At 42.8% G+C, this 17,336-nt stretch overlaps 1 protein-coding gene across 6 annotated transcripts in view; it reads left to right on the top strand.

The window, feature by feature from the left end:
* Positions 1-17,336, top strand: part of rin2a (Ras and Rab interactor 2a) — an 87,048-nt gene that overhangs the window by 66,670 nt on the left and 3,042 nt on the right. For all 6 annotated transcript variants that reach the window (XM_030748197.1, XM_030748198.1, XM_030748196.1 and 3 more), the window contains one exon: positions 8,730-10,343. In XM_030748197.1, the coding sequence (XP_030604057.1) occupies positions 8,730-10,343 (1,614 nt within the window). The remainder of the gene's footprint in view (positions 1-8,729; positions 10,344-17,336) is intronic.

Below are 17,336 nucleotides of genomic sequence, written 5' to 3'. Positions count from 1 at the left end.
GGATCTGCTTGTGCAGTTTGACAGTGTTGTGCATGCCCATCAGCCGTTCTTAAAACCACTTCGGGGTCATCTTCAGAGAATACAGTTTGAAAACTGTGTTTTTCAAGGAGACAAAAATGACAGCAATAGCGAGCGCCAAATGACTCCACAAAGCCAAACAGACCATGCAAACCAAGATTGTCCCCTGTGACCTGAACAACAGTACCACGAATCGCATGTTCAAAAATTGGAATTTGAAGTCCCTCTGTCTCAAGCAGCTTCAGATCATTAACAAGAGGTTCAAGTATCAAATTAAAGCTGTATCGTTTGATGTCCTGTGCGTGGAATAGAGCACATAAATGAATATTAATCAAAGATGAATTAAAAATTGGATTAAAATTTCTTAGAGTAAAATATATAGCACCAATTTATGTAAACCCTTTTTAGGTCCCAAGACATTTGCAGTTTCAAAGTCATCATAAAACAGCTGAATCTGAAGGGCATTTTTTTGAATAGAAAATAGAGGACTTACTTTAAAATAGGTGGCATCTCTCAAGTCTGCATATACACCCTCTTTGGGAATATACCCGGGCTTGAACAGGTCTGCAAGTTCTTTTTTTTGTAAAATACTCTTCAGTGTTTCCAAAATGGGAATATAAGCAAACTTATCAGTTACAATGACTTGATCATATGTCCCAGTACTTTTGTTTCTTCTGCTGTCAAATCTTGTGCCAAGCACTTTTTCAATAGGCTCAACAAATCCCCATTTCTCTCTTAAATGTTTGTTTAGCTTTGCTTCAGAATTTAAAGTTTCAAATGGATTTTCCAATGTTTTGAATGATTGCTCTACTTTGTTCCTGTTTTCTGTATCATCTGAAGACAAGCACTGTAAAGTTACATCCATACCCTGACTGTGAGTCTCAAAAATCACTTCTTCCATGGATGACACAAATCTCTTAACATTAGACTGACTTAATCCAGCTGCTCTGAGTTGTGCAATAGCAGTAGCACACACATCTAAAATGCTGCTCTTGGACTTCAACAGAGTAGATGTTGTGGCTGTCTCTTCTATATTATTGGTCAACAGCTCTCCTGCATCACCAAGATCTGCTCTGCTTGAATTGACATTGTTAACTTGTTGCTCAATATTGTTGGTGTTTTTGGTGTTTAAATGTTTCCTAAACCCAGAAAATGTTCCAAGCACACGGCCACATCCAGACTCAGCACATTTAAGGTGAAGATTTTTTCCATCCAAATAACCATGAACTACTCGTATATGCCGAACAAGTGCATTTGTGCAACTTTCACAAACAAAAAACTTCATGCCAAACAGATCTGTTCAAGTACTAGTGAAGCAACTTAGCCCGAATTTCTGCCACATTTCTGACACCTTTTTCTCCCGACCCGGCTTGGCCCCGGGAGATCCTGCGCCAGTGGGCCAGCTCAATCAAAGGAGGGCGCGGAGCACCCAGGTCACGCACAAGGCCCCGAGGGAAAAGAACCGGCGTAAGAGAGAGGCTGAGGCGTAGAGCACACCAGACGCCACTGCCGAGCATCCTGTTGGCTAATGTCCAGTCACTGGATAACAAGCTGGACGAACTCAGGGCCAGGATACAGTTTCAGAGGGACATAAGGGACTGCAACATCATCTGTCTCACGGAAACATGGCTGACCCCCCCTCATACCGGACCACGCCGTACAGCCGGTGGAGTTCTTCAGTGTTCATCGCATGGACAGAAAGAGTGAGTCTGGAAAATCAAGAGGAGGAGGTGTGTGCCTAATGATTAATAACGACTGGTGTGACAGTAAGAATGTTGTCCCTCTGAAACAATCATGTTCGCCTAACCTGGAGCTTCTAACCCTGAAATGCCGCCCCCACTACCTGCCCCGCGAGTTCACTTCGGTCATCTTCAGCGCCGTCTATATTCCACCTCAGGCGGACACAAACACTGCACTATCCGAGCTACATGAGGCTATTTCCACCTATCAGGCTAACCAGCGTGATGCAGCTCTCATCGTAGCCGGGGACTTTAACAGTGCACACTTGAAAAAGGTGATACCGGAGTTGATTCAACACATCGACTGCCCCACCAGAGGAGAGAGGACTCTAGACCACTGCTACTCTCCATTCAAAGAGGGCTACAATGCAAAGCCTCTTCCACCCTTTGGGAAGTCAGATCACACCTCTGTCCTTCTAATGCCAAAATACAAACAAAGGCTCAGGCAGGAGCCCCCTGCTGTGAGAGAAGTGACACGGTGGTCTGATCAAACAGAGGCCGCTCTGCAGGGTGCGTTGGATTCAACCGACTGGGACATGTTTCGTAGCAGCGCGGGCGGAGACATTGTGGAGTTTACAGAAACGGTTGTGGGATTTATTGGGAAAGTTGTTGATGACACATCGCTTAGGAGGACCATCAGGACTTTTCCCAACCAGAAGCCGTGGGTGGATAAATCCGTCCGCGACGCTCTGAGGTCCCGCACCGCTGCCTACAACTCCGGCCTTGCTTCTGGGAACATGGAAGACTACAAGGCTGCGTCATACAACATCCGCAGAGCGGTGAAAGAGGCCAAACATTGCTACGGCCGCAGACTGGAACAGCAACTACAACAGTCTGACTCCAGGGGACTGTGGCAGGGACTACGCACCATCACGGACTACAAAGCACCACACACACCCCGGTGAGTGCCGATGCTTCTCTGGCTGATGAACTCAACAACTTCTTTGCGCGCTTCGAGTGGGGAAGCAGACAGCCCGCTGCGCTCCCAGCCGGAGGGGCGGAGACACTCACTGTGACGGAGCGCGACGTGAGGAGGGCGTTTAGAAGTGTTAACACCAGGAAAGCGGCTGGACCAGACGGTATGTCCTTAAGACATGCGCTGACCAGCTGGCACCTGTGTTTACAGTGATATTCAACCTCTCACTGGAACTGTGTGTGATTCCCACCTGCTTCAAAAAGTCCATCATAGTCCCTGTCCCAAAGAAGCCACACCCCAGCAGCCCCAATGACTTCAGGCCCATAGCGCTTACCTCTGTGGTGATGAAGTGTTTTGAGAGAATCATCAAGACATTCATCACCTCTTAACTGCCTACCACCCTTGACCCACTACAGTTCGCATACCGGCCAGACAGATCCAGAGACGATGCCATATCCTTCCTCCTCCCACTGTAACTGTGCAACACCCACATCTCTGTGCAATATTATATTATTCATACTGAACAATATCTAACATTCCTATATTGTGTAATATCCAGTATTCATTCACTAGTGCAATATTCATTCACCAAGTGCAATATTCATCATCTTCATTATTATATGTATACACTTATTTACTTTTCTTACAATGTACAGATGCACCAATGTATGTATATATTTTTATACATTCTATTTTTTGTATATTTTATACATTGTTTATTTTCTGTATATTTCTTGATTATACTAGATTATAATATTTTTATTTTTATTTTAGAGAGTTTGATTTTCTGTTGCATGGCACTGAACAGGAGTGGCCCTCCAATCTCATTGTACATCCTGTATAATGACAATAAAGGCATTCTATTCTATTCTATTCTATTCTAAGACTCTTTCGCACATAGATACTGGTAAGAGGAACTATTTGAGAGTGCTGTTTGTAGATTACAGCTCAGCATTCAACACCATAGTTCCCTCCAGGCTGGTCTCTAAGCTTTTGGACAGGTGGGTTCACAGCTTCCTGACCAGCAGACCACAGGTGGTACGAGTGGGTCACCTCACCTCATCCTCCCTCACCCTCAGCCCTCTGTTGTACTCACTGTACACCCATGACTGCGAGGCCACGTCAGAGTCCAACGTCATCATCAAGTTTGCTGACGACACTGCTGTTGTGGGACTAATCTCCCACAATGAAGAGACATCCTACAGGAGAGAGGTCTCCCGCCTGGAGAACTGGTGCCGGGAGAACCACCTTCTGCTCAACGTCAGCAAAACAAAGGAACTGATTGTGGACTTCAGCAGGAAGCAGCAGAGGGACTACCATCCACTTGTCATCAGTGGTGCTGACGTGGAAAGACTGGACACTTTCAAGTACCTGGGAGTGACCATCTCACGGGACCTGTCCTGGACTCATCACATTAACATCACTGTGAAGAAGGCCAGACAGCGTCTCTACCTTCTCAGGCGGCTGAGAGACTTCAAGCTCCCACTCAAGGTGCTCAGGAACTTTTACACCTGCACCATCGAGAGCATCATGCGTGGGAGCATCACCACCTGGATGGGAAACTGCACCAAGCAGGACTTCATGGCCCTAAAAAGGGTGGTTCGTTCAGCTGAACGGACCATCAGAACCACCCTCCCCAACCTGCAGGACATTTACACTAAGCAGTGCAGGTCGAGGGCTCTAAAGATCCTAAAACAGCCCAGCCACCCCGGACACTCTCTCTTCTCCCTGCTCCCATCAGACCGGCGTTACTGCTGCCTGAGGGCTAAGACTGAAAGGTTGAAGAAGAGTTTTTACCTACAAGCCATCCGTCTGCTCAACTTTGAGCCCTAACTGGACCATTTTTGCACAATGTAAATAATATAATATATTAATAATAATTCTGTGTGTATAGTGTATAGTATATAGTGTGAATTACTTTTTATTCTCCTTATTTATATGTGTGTATGTATATATGGCTGCAGGTACAAAATACCTTTCACTGTGCATTGTACTGTGTATAATTGCGCATGTGACAAATAAACACTATCTTATCTATCTTTATGTGTGTGGGTGTGATGTTTGTTATTGTCTTTTGTGTGTGGATGTGGGTGTGATGTTTGTTGTAGTCTTTGTGTGCGTGTGCGTGTGCGTGCGTGCGTGCGTGCGTGCGTGTGTGTGTGTGTGTGTGTGTGTGTGTGTGTGTATAGTGTGGGTGGTAGCACAGTGGTGCCCTCAGGGTGTGGCCACTTCAGACCCCGGGCCCGCCTTCCCCGTCCTGCGGTTGGGTGTAGGCAACTGTGGTGTTTAATGAGCCGGCAGTTAGGTGGCTCTCTTCCTCCAGGGGTAGACTTCTACCTCCCGGTCATATGTATCCTGACCCTTCTCCTCCTCCCACTCAAACAACACATCACACACACATAGGGTCTTTGGGTGGGGCCACTCCATTGGCTCTGCTCGCTGTGTTGCATACCCCCCCCCCCCCCCTTTTTTTTTTCCTCTCTCTCTTAGAAATCACATCATACAGCTCACAACACGTCATAATACACATAGGGCCTTGGGGGGGGGGCGGGTGTGTCACATGGTGGAAAGTGGGTGGAGCTGCTGAGGTGGCCCCACTTTTCTGTTCACTGCTGCCTGCTCCTCAATTTTATTTACATTTTAGACATTGAGGGCCTTGGGGGGGTGTTGTGTTTGGGCGCTGTTACTCAGTGCTCATCCCTCTGTCCCTCCAATTTTAATAGAACTGAAGTTTTCACACAGTCATACACGTTTCCCACTACATACACTCACATCACCCCAATCACAATGAGTGGGAGGAGGGGGTGGGCGGGTCTTCCCACACCCTGGTTTCTGCTGGGTATATATATATATATATATATATATATATATATATATATATATATATATATACAGAAGTCCACTACCATCTCCTTAGTCTTGGCCATGTTCAGCAGCAGTTGGTTCAGTTGGCACGAATCCACAAAGTCATCCACCAGTCTCCTGTCCACTCCTGACATACTCGATGATGGCTGTGTCATCTGAGAATTTCTGTATATGACACGTCTTAGAGTTGTACAGTACATGTCCAATGCACTGTAGAGCCTGGCAGAATCTTTGTATGCAGCTTCCCAGTGTAAATTACTCTTACAGAAAGCTGCATATTGATTGATCAGTTTGTTTCATCTGCTTAGTCTGTTTAAAAAAAAACTTGTTTTCAAGAGCTGCCTTTTTTGGCCCCAGTTCAGCTGTTTGTATCTGCATGACGCCCTGCAAGTTCCCAGTTCTTGCACAAATCATGGCAAACCACATTCCTGTGTACTGTGTGTGATTGCACACAGTGCAGCAGTGCTTTGCTGTGCTTTGTGTATACTTGTGTGAACATGCCTGAATGCATTACTGTGTAATCAGATTTCAGAAGTGAAATTATGATGAAAGCAAGTTGTGAAATCTTTAGAAAATGAAACACTGATACAGTCACATGTAAGAAGTTGATTTTAAATACAGTACTGTGGAAAGGTCTTGAGCCATGCCCATTTCTTTATAATTTGCTAGGTATGCGGGAAATAGATGTAGCAATTTACTGCAAATATGAATGGAGATTCAAGTTCTCCTCCACTTTGTGCAATGTAACAGTACCACTGACAGCAAAACAGCCCCAGAGGATGCTACTGCCACCATATTTGACAGTTGATACAGTGTTCTTAGGTTTAGAAAAGCCTCACCTTTACTCCTCAAAACATACCTCTTGTCATTGTGGCCAGATGGGGCAATTTTTGTTTCCAGAAGGCCTCATGGGCAGGTGCAATTTCAGTTGAGTTTGACTGTATCAAATTTGGAGCAGGGGCTTTTTTCTTGGTCCCTTACAGTCCATGGAGATTTAAAACTCACTGCACTGTGGACAGTGAGGCTGGTGTTCTGGCAGTTTCTAGTTGAAAGGAATTTTGCCAATTCTGCCAAGAAGAGTGGTCAAATATCCAGCCAGGTTTACGCCAGAAGCTTGTTAATGGCTACCAAAAGCATCTGATCGTGTGGACTAGAGAAAATCCAAAATAAATTCAAAATTGTGTAATTATCATCATAATGATAATAATGATTGTAATAATAATTATCATTATTATTATTATTTTAATCATTGTATGCTAACACAATCATTCCACCCTGGAAAAAGAGCAGTTCAGCGAAAGGATCAAAAGCCCAAACTTACTTTGACATTCATACCCATGATGAGTGGATGTAAATGTTTGACCACAAAGCAGATTTTCAGCAAGTCTGAGAAGTAAAAGGTACTCAGGATAAACAGAAAGTTGGATAGAAATGGGGGGGGTTGTTTTGGTCTGCCATGCAGCTTCATCAGAAAGGCAAGGGGAGAGGCGGGAGCAGTGTGCCAACAGCCCGCCCACACTCTTATTAACATGAGTGAGTCATAACAAAGAGGGAGTGTGAGTGAGCCACAGAAACCAGCGGAGTTTCAGCCTGTAGAGAGACAGCGTCTTCTAAACACATACAGTTAGACTGAGATCAGCAGTTTGTCTGTGCCATTCTGCCTTAGGGTCACAGTAAGTATTGTTGCCTCTTTGCTGTGTGAAGGAGCTACACTGTGTCTGGCACTAACGTTTCTCATGTGCTGTTTTCTCTGCTGTGTGTCTGGTGACTCAGAGTTGTCTTAAAATTGTTTAGTGCCATTTTTGTCTGTCTTTCCTCTGCTGCGGAAAAGCTCCCCAGCAGGTTACAAGCTCTTGGTCTGCAAAGGTTGACCAGCTCTAATTTTAGCATGAAGGAGCATTAAGAGGATTTGGGCTTTTTTTTTTTTTTTAATTAGCAGGGGTTTTACTGGGAGCTGATGAGAGCACTGTTGATCATTTTACTGCTATTCACTGTACTGCTAGATTTGGATCCATAAAATTGACAGCTCCCAATAAAACAATGGGGAAAAATGGCAAAAATGGAAAAATGACTTTATTTATGTTGGTACATTTTTGACTTTTGAAAGCCATAAATAACCACGTAGTAAACAGCTTGGCTTGATTCTGCAGCGAGAAGCTGCTCGATCGTAGTGGGCAGAAGGCTTTTTTAAATCTGTTTCAGACAAACTCCAGTTTCTGACAAACCTCACTACTGTGCAGCTGATGCAGTTTCAGATCATTGTTAGCAATGGTGATGCTGTCTTTGTTAAATAGTGCAATAATACTGCAATGAAGGGTATTTCAGCAGTCAATACCAAATAGCTCCAAAGCTTTTTAGAGTTGAACAGTTTCCGTTTCTCACTTACAGTAGAATATAATTACACCATATTAGAGTAGGGAGACTGTAATTATTGACTTTATGTGTCTTACCACTCTCACCCCTTGTCGTATGTTTTCATAGATTTTTTTTTGTTGTTGTTGTTGTTGTTGTTGTCTTTTGGCTGTTATATTATGGAAAAATCCATAATTATCATTTTAGTTAATAATTCCAACCTGTTATTTAATAATATTATTCATTAACTTAACAAATCATGCATTTGATTTATTTTCACAGGTTATTTCCTTGTACTTGATTTATTTTTCATTTGAATCACATTTAAATACAAAGAATTTATAGCAACAGACAAAACAAAAGCTTAGTTGCAAAAATTAATTTAAAAGCATTTGCTAATCATTTTTCATGCTCTAAGAAAGCCAAAATTGTGTTTGAACTTAAACTCGAATCTGAAATGTTTACTGATGCGGTTAAGCTAATGACGGATTCAGACCACAAGCTGTTTATAGGTTATATGGCTCCTGGCCTTTAGGAATCAGACAGGAAGCAAAAGGATTCTATTTTTTTTTTTTATAGTAATTGAGTTTTATCAGATCAGTCCTGTCAATATTTTCACTTTGATTATCATGGTCGAAAAAAAAATATGATCTGTGTTGTAAGAGTGTTTTGTCATGTAAACTTGAGATGAGTTGGTAAGAGTCTGAAACAAAAAGAACAATTAGACAATTATTTAGGATACTATCCAGGCATGGTTTACACAATATTGACATGGTTATTGTCAGTACACTGTTCTTGTGACATGAATACACCATTTTTCCCCTACTGTCTCCTTGTAGGCTTTTGGGACGCTCAGTTGTGCTGCAGGAGGAAGAACTCAGTGTCGTTAACTGGGAGAGCAGCTCCTAATAGACCACCCCTACCTACCCAGAGACCAATCTCCTTGGCAGCTTCCTCAGGACACCCTCGGCTTCAAACTCGCACCCCATCTGAGCTTGGGTGTTGCCAAGCCAATGGAGCACTGTGTTTCATCAACCCCCTCTTCTTAAAAGTCCACCAGTCAGGTGATAATCAGAGCTCCACACCCAACACCCCTGACACAGCAAAGCAAGACCTGAGAGAGGAAGCTGATAACGGAAAAAGCAGCAGTAAGGGAGTGCAATACTCGTGTGGTGACAGTCTTCAGGTCTGCAGCCATAGCAGCCAGTCAGAGCAAGGAAACCTGCAGAACCTTCACAGAAACACAGACATACAAAACAACAGACAAACCAGAACAATTCAGAAACTAAGCACTACAGAAAGTACGACACGGTTTCCACCCCCTCGGCCACCTCCACCTCGCTTTACAGCACGACACTCTGCCCCTCCTGTTCAACAGCGCAGCATGCCAGAAAAGATCTCCTGGATAAAGGAGAACGTGGAGGAGAGGGAGAGAGGCATCAGCCTCCTTTCTCGCCTTGGCTCCTCGCTCAGTATCAGCCCATCATCCTCCCCACCTAAGAGACTTGGCATCAGCTCCCCCATATCCATCCCCCGGCCATCCCTGCCTGTCTCTCTGCCATCTCTCTCCTCATCTCCACGTCGAACCAAAGTCTCTCCAACATCCAGTCTAGAGGATGCTCAATGTCACATAGCTCTGGAGGACCGGACCATTGAGAAAGCCCTCATCAGGGCCAAACTGTCCCGAAAAAAGACTGTACCCTTCTCCCAGAACTCCTGCAATCCTCCAGACGCCTCGCTGGTAACAACAGTCCAGCATGCTGAGGTGGCTGGAGGAGAGGAAGAAGCAGTAGAGGAATGCAGCGGGGGCAGCCAGCGGCTCAGTGACATGAGCCTCTCCACAGACTCGTCAGATTCGCTGGATTTCTCTCAGTCCTCGGGGTTCTTTATGCCTCCCATCCATGACCCCAGCCTCCCCACTATGGCTGACTTCAACACCCACCTCCCCCTCTCCCTCCCACCTTCCCCCCTTGGCTTCTGTAGTATGGAGGAAGATGATGAGGAGGAGGAGGATGATGAAGAGGAAGATGAGCCGGACTATGGTGTCAGCCTGGAGAGCGATCAGGACCAAGACCAGGACCTGACCATGGTGCCACCTGGACACCGCACAAAGCGTCGCACCAGTGCCAGTGCTTTAGTCCTCCAGAAGGCCCTGCGAGGTCATCTGCGCAAAGTGAGCGGTGTTTTCAACTCGTTGCTGACACCTGAAAAGAGGGCAGTCCGCAAGGTCCTGGAGCTGGCCAGAGATAAAAGCTCGTACTTTGGCTCTCTGGTGCAGGACTATCTGAACTACATGGGTGAGGGTGCTGACACCCAGGCTTGGCAGGGCTACGCCTCTGGATTGGAGCTGCTGCAGACTCTCCGCCAGTTTATTACTCAGATGAAGAGCTACCTGCGACAGAGCTCCGAGATGGAACCACCCATCGAGAGCCTCATCCCAGAAGACCAGATTGGTGAGTTTGGAATGCAGAGCATGGTTCTCCCACCTTTTTACTTTGGCACCTACTTTCTTTTCTCACCTTTTTTTCCAGAAGTTTTACCAGAAATGGCACTGACCCTGCAATACTAAACTCACTGAAGAAAATGCCAGCCTTTTGCTTTAATTACAGTAGTCACACCAAAAAAGTTTGCACCACTCCTCCTAGATTACTGGTGACATAGTTCGACTACAGTTGCAGCATTTCTACCTTTTTAAGCTTCTGATCACATTGTCATCTCGGTAGGGAGTCATTTCTCTGCGTGACTGCAAATAATTGTAACTATTTTTAGGAAGTGTGAATGAGTGACGTATTCAGAAATCATAATCTTTATGGAAACTGTCATATCAACTACATTTATTGCACAAGTAGCAGTTTCACTTCAGTATTTTAGCAGTGAAGAGTGGAAAACTTGTCTATTTTAGAAGCAGAATGCAAATCTTCATTGAGCCAATAATTATGTTTACGTTTCTCTGTTACTGCCCTTTTCTCTTTCCATTCTTTTTTCTATCTTACAATGTCATGAAAGCACCGTGGAGGAGGGCAGCCAGACACAACCACAAGATGTCTCACTGACACACACACCTGCCGGAAGAGTCTGAATTATTTAGGCCAAGATTCAGTGGCTGCATTAGGCCTTGGACAGAAACATGTAAACAGAGAGCACAAAGAGGGTTTTATCTGAGGAGGAAGGAGGCCACTCCACCAACCTGTTTTTACTGGCCTCATTCAAATAGTTGAGCAAAAGGTTGCAATTATGAAGTCATGAACTGGGTGAAAAAGTGCTAACAGTTTACTTTGTAATATTACTTTTTTATTGTCTGATAGAAAGTTATTTCTAAACTTATTTGAAAGGGGAACTTTGCTATTATTTAACATGTCATTATAGATACTGGTATACTATAAGCTGCTGAAAACCACTGAATAACCATTGAATAATGTCTTCCAGAGTTTGAAAAAGTAACTCATGATCCTACATGTTCTGAACTTTCGCACTTGAAGTTCTTAGCTGAAAGACTTTGTTTCAGATGGATGGAGAAGCATTTTCTGTGCTCCTTTGTGTAACAGGAACTGTACAATTTTTTTTTTTTGTTTGTTTTTCCTTTTAGCTTGACCCATAGTAGAACTAAAAGTCAGGCTATCTCAGTCTCTGCTGATTTCATTGTAAATCTTGAAATGCTATGGAAGCATTAAGGCAAGGCACTGGTGAGCAAGCAACGTCACATCTTTTGGGATTTTGACATGCATAAAATTCCACAGGCCTTTCAAATATTAGCAATAAAAAACATTCACACATGAAAAAGTTGCTTAACACACCCTTAACGCCAGAAACATTTTTTGTTACATTTTGTTTTAAACAGGCACATGCTACCCTTAAAAAAATAAAATAAAAAAATAATTGAAATTGCCAAGGAGTAAGTTTCAGTTTGATTGACAACGATGAACAGTGTCGTGTCTGAGGGGAATACTAAACTAAAACTGAAAGAACAGCCCAGTGTTTCCATCCATGTGTGTTGCTTGTTGTGGTCCTCTCTCGTGCCTGCTCTGAATGGCCTGTTTTTCTCAGGGATGACACATTGGGAAATGCTGTGGTTTTTACTTCTTGGAACAGTTGCACAACATTTAGTTGTGGCAGCTTCAGAGTGTTGAGCTCAAAGGCTGGCTGGTCCAGATGCATCTGGGTGGCTGTCTGCCAAGTCATGCAAGTAGTCTTAGTCCAACTCCAGCTCTCCAATCAGAGGGCGAGGATTAGAAGCAAGCCCCCATCTTTTGTTTTTTTTTCTCTGGTTTGTTCCAGTCTTTCTCTCTCTTTTGCTTGAAAGCACTAGTATGTGGTGAGAAAATGACATAATGAAACTGTGAGCTGACATAAAATCAGTCCATCTGTGTTGAAGATGTCTATTTTTTTTAGGAGATCAATTTCAAATATGAAAATAACTTCTCTTCTTGTTGTGCTCCCTCATCAACCCAGCCCTGTGTGTGTTTAGTTCAGGATGTTCAGGCGGGGGATGGTAGGGGGCAGGGGGAAAATAGTCTGTTGTATTGCAGTCATCCCACAAGAGGGGCTCTCCTTCAGCGGACAGCCTGAGCCAGCTCAATATCATGAAGCTGTGTTTGAAAATGTTTCTGTGTTAGCAGCTCTAATATATTAGATGAAGATTTTATTCTCAATTGTAGAACTCTGTCAAGTCTTGATTGGCCTGATAGCACTCATGTTCAGCTGTTGATTTCAGGCCACCTATCAGCTTAGAAACTTACTTTTTTATACAGGCAAATGATATCTAATGTGTTAATTAATGAGACACAGCAGTGCTGTAAGGTGGAGTTTATTAACACCAAACTGGTCATGCTGAACAGTGTTATAGGCAGTATAATGTTCTCTGCAGCTTTTCCAGACAATTTCATGTCTGCCACATGTGCTCATGGTGAACCTGTTCTCCTCTGTGAAAGCACAGGTTACCAGTGGTGGACCTGCCAGTTCTGGCATAGAATATGGCAAATGCCAGTTGGGCTGCACACTGGTGGGCAGTGAGCACAGGGCCCACTAGAGGATGTTGGGCCTTCAGGCCACCCTCAGGAAGTCTGTTTCTCATTGTTTGGTCAGAGACATTCCATCCTGGAGGAGTTGGACTACCAGTATTTCATTTGGCTAGGGTCAGTGCCAGCTCAGGGAAGTGTATTGCTGTAAAACTAGGGAAAGAAAGAAACAACACCAGAAAAGGTGAGGAGGGGAAAATTGTCAGTGGTCTCGACCTGTAAAACCATTCCTGTTTTGGGTATGTACTTAACTGACCAGATCAATATCCCAGAAGTTTTATTGACTTGTTGGTATATGCTGATTTTTTTTCTTTTTTTTTTTTTTTTGAAGCAATGTATAAAAGACCACAATGCAGTTGAAACTGGAAATAATGAGGAAGGAGTGGAGGTCACTAAAAGAACGAGGGAACTTCAGGCCCACAGCTTTTGAAAAGCTGACAAATGCTTACATCATTCGAATTTGTGCTGCTTTTTCCTCCTTAGAACATAATTTACAGAATAAACATCATGTTGTACTCTGTAAGACTTGAGACTAATGATTGATCCCATAAACCCATCCGTGAGTGTGTTCACTGAGCTTATAGATCAAAAGAGATGAGGGCTGTTATTGTGTAGCTTTCTACAGATTCTGATTTAATCTTGAAACTAGATGAGTCACCCCCTGCTTGCCATTAGAAAGAGTAGAAGCTTTACTGGCTTCACATTTCAGACCCTGAAGCTGTTTATCTGTGGTTGCTGGCTGTAGCTCCATGTTGACAGTGGAATTTAGCTTTCTACAAGAAAACAAGTAATGCCTTGCAATTTCAAACTGGTTTTATTAAATTAATCCACATGCTTATGTATTATTACTGTAATTTCAAATAAACAGTTTTGAGAGGTTAACCATTTCTTTATTAATATATCAACTAGATGACCTCTAAAAACTGGTATGACCAAGGACAGGTCCAAAGGCTATTTTTATGGTTTAAATTATAAAGCAGGAAGTCGGCAATCTGTGTATTAAAGTTCTTGGGCTCAGTGACACAACAGATACACTAACTTCTCCTCCTGATTGTAGCAGGCTATTTATATTTCAAGGAGACACAATCACATTGTGTACACACACTTCTTTGTCATTGTGTGTGGGTGTATAATGGTATTTGATATATTTTCTCCATTATTTTTGGCTTAGAATCAATCAAATGGATGGCAGATAAAACTTGAAGGTTGATAAATTTTAAGATGCTTTATCAGACAAAGTAGTAAGCGTGAGGCACACTGTACCCTTTATCCAATATTCTATGTGACTGCCCAGTTGCTGAGGACAAGCTGACTGGTTAAAGGCTGTTTAGTGGGAGGATGTTTATATTTAGATGGGAAGACAGCAGAAGTGTATGTTTGTCTGACTGCTGGCTTTGGCTGGCCTTGACTGATAAGTTGTCCCCAGGAAAACCGGTGCCACTCTGATGTCTACAGTCCATCTGAGATCCAGCACACAGGGGGATGTGACTTTTTATGTGACTTTTCTTTAACCCTGCTATCACAGATGCATAAATGCAGTTTAAAGACACTTAGAATCAACATTCACTCATAGCGTTCCCCTCAAGTGTGGAAAACCTCTGACCATAGGATAAAATGTGCTCACACTTTCATAAGCCTGTAAGGACAGAGCTTTACGCTGATAAGTCTAATTATTGTTTAAATCTGAACACGTCCCTCTTTAGAATGGCTTGGACATAATTCTTAACTGATGTCCACAGTGAGGAATGTTATTTTTAATCACTCAGGCAGAGCTGTGGGGGTTATAGGAAAGAAAATCCTCAGACAGCTGTGAGTGTTTGCCTATAGAAAAGGTTAGTTGATAATCAAAATGGTCACAGGTTAATTTTATATCTAACTTTTGAAGCATTAGTGTTCACTACCAAAAGCTGACACCAGAAGTTACTTTTCAAGCAAATGTGGCCAGACTACTGGTTCTAAGTTCTGTAATGACAGTGTTTGCTGCTTTTCTCAGTTCTCTATTATAGGGAATAGGAATGAGGACACTGAGTATTTTGGACTGCTGGTAAATTATAAAAATGGATCAAAGCCATTAAAAATAATAGTGAGCTGCTGTCAAATAAATACAGAGAAGAGAAGTTTATAGGGGAAAAAAGCTTCATCTTAAATGTGCATCTTTATTTTTTGTTGGTCTTTCAGAGCAGCCTTACAACATTTCCCTATACATGCTGTTCTTATAGATGACAAATAAACATTTAAAGTCATTTTCTGCTCCATAATTTTATTCTTTGACTGTAGCTCTTCATCATTCATTCACAGTTCAAAATAACAGTCAGCCTTGGTGCAGCGCCTCAGTCAAAGCTAAATTTCTTCTGTTTGGCTGAACTTTGTAAACAAAGGTTTGAAGCGCAGGTGGAATGGGGCGATTCAGTCTGAGTGATGTCATATAGATTGGACAAAACTTTGAAACTGTGTTCAGAGCAGTCTGAATTCAGAGATTTTGGCTCTTTACATACACTGATGTCATTATTTAAAACTTTGGTCATGTCTTATAATATTATTCACCACTTAACACTATATATTATATGTGACAGAAATTAGGTCACCTTTAAAATGTTTAAAAATGAAATGTAAAAAAGCAAGACTGGGTTTTAGACAGACTTTTGTTTTTCTAATTTCATTCAAGCTTTTATTTGGAAATTCTTGAACAGTTCAGTTTGGTGTGACTTCCATTGTGGCCAAGCTTTCATCTGGTAACATGAAGTGTCAGGAAAGGTGAGTTCCAGTAAGATGAGTGAATGATCTTATCTTGAAAAGAAGACACATTCACACCTTAGTGTTTGCTGACACGGAGACCATAAGGAACAACAAATCTGCTCATTCCTAATCTGTGCCAGAAAGCAGTAATAAAAGAAACAGGCTGGGCACCTCATTTACTGGCAGTCAGTAGATCATGTTGGAATGAGGAAGTGAGAATGTGCTGCTGGTGAGAGGCCAACCTGGTTCTCTGATGCAGCTCTAGCAGAGGTACAGTGTAGGAGTGGAGGAATCTCACTGGCAAGAGTCAGGGGTGGACTCGATTATTTCATCAGGAGGAGGCTGATGGAGATGGGTTCATTTGGTGGAAATTAAAGTGTATTTGTGTGTGCAGATGTGCTCAGCCAGGAAAACTGCTGACTTCATCGTATTCCTAGAGAACAGTCAGCATCACACACACACACACGGTCCTTATTCAGCAGAGCTGTGGTTTGGCCTCCCTCTCTGCAGCCTTCCTGTGTGGATTATCATATCATGCCTTATGTTAGTCAGACTGCACAAGCTGAGCTTGTAGAAGCTAATGTTGACAGTGTTGCTCTGCTCTCCAGCCACAGCAATACACTTCCCTGAGCTGGACTTTGATCTGCACAGATGGTCATCAGTAGGAACTTGATTTACACATGACGACAACAGAAGTAAAACTGATCTTAGTTTGACACTCTTCTGGCAGCCCTTAGCTCAAACCATGGCTCACAGTGCACAATAAACTTAGTAAGCAGTGAACAGAGACACAGTTACTAATGTCACAGCTGAAACACCATGTGTAAGGACTTTGATGTCTTTAGGGGTGGGAACTAGGGTTTAATCCCGGGATCCGGGATTCCCGGGAAATGCGATCAGAACCATTTCCCGTTTCCCGGGAAACGTTAGACGGGAAACCGGGAAAAAAGTCGCGCGCGTCGATTTGACTTTCAGAAAGAAAAGAAAGTTTCAGAATGTTAAATTTAAGGAAATATTGAGAGAAGGGTTCGTTTAATGCGAAAAGCATTACTCTTCATTTCAGGCACGTTCAGCCTCCGTTTAAGGCTTCAGCCTTCATCTCAAGCGTTTTAATAGAGGTATTACACAGTTGTACTTTTTTCCTCTTTAATTTGTTGAAATCGTAGGCAATGTGTTTACCCTAAGGTATTTTGTATTATATAATTTTATATTATTATATATTGTTATATTGCATTATATAGCCTATAAAATATGCCTGCCCTGAACAATAAAGAAATATCTGTTTAACTTCGGGTGTTTCTTTTCCTCGTTTGCAGCCGCTTACTAACAATCATGAATTAGGATACGGGCCTAATGTGTGAAGAAATTATCATGAAATAGATTGCTTTAACATATTTCGCTTTTAAAATGGAGTTGAGTAAAATGTATATTTTTTATGCTATAAGGATTGGCCAGTTTTTCAAAAGACGATTCACAGCGAACCTACTTTAACCCTCAGACACGGTGTTATAAATTTGCTGTTGCCAGAATGGCAATGACCAAGTCGTAGTGCATTACTCAAGGCCCTGTGTTATGCCATATTATAGTGTAGTACGGTAGTTAACTTTTCAATGACTATTACAGCGTTCCACTGGTGGAGATATAGCGCAACAGATGTCGCCACGACAGCGTGGCTGAGCCTTTATCAATGCTGTG

The sequence above is a fragment of the Archocentrus centrarchus genome, chromosome 15 (assembly GCF_007364275.1).
Source record: "Archocentrus centrarchus isolate MPI-CPG fArcCen1 chromosome 15, fArcCen1, whole genome shotgun sequence".
In the NCBI taxonomy this organism is placed as follows: domain Eukaryota; kingdom Metazoa; phylum Chordata; class Actinopteri; order Cichliformes; family Cichlidae; genus Archocentrus; species Archocentrus centrarchus.
This window is presented reverse-complemented; position numbering and strand designations above follow the sequence as displayed.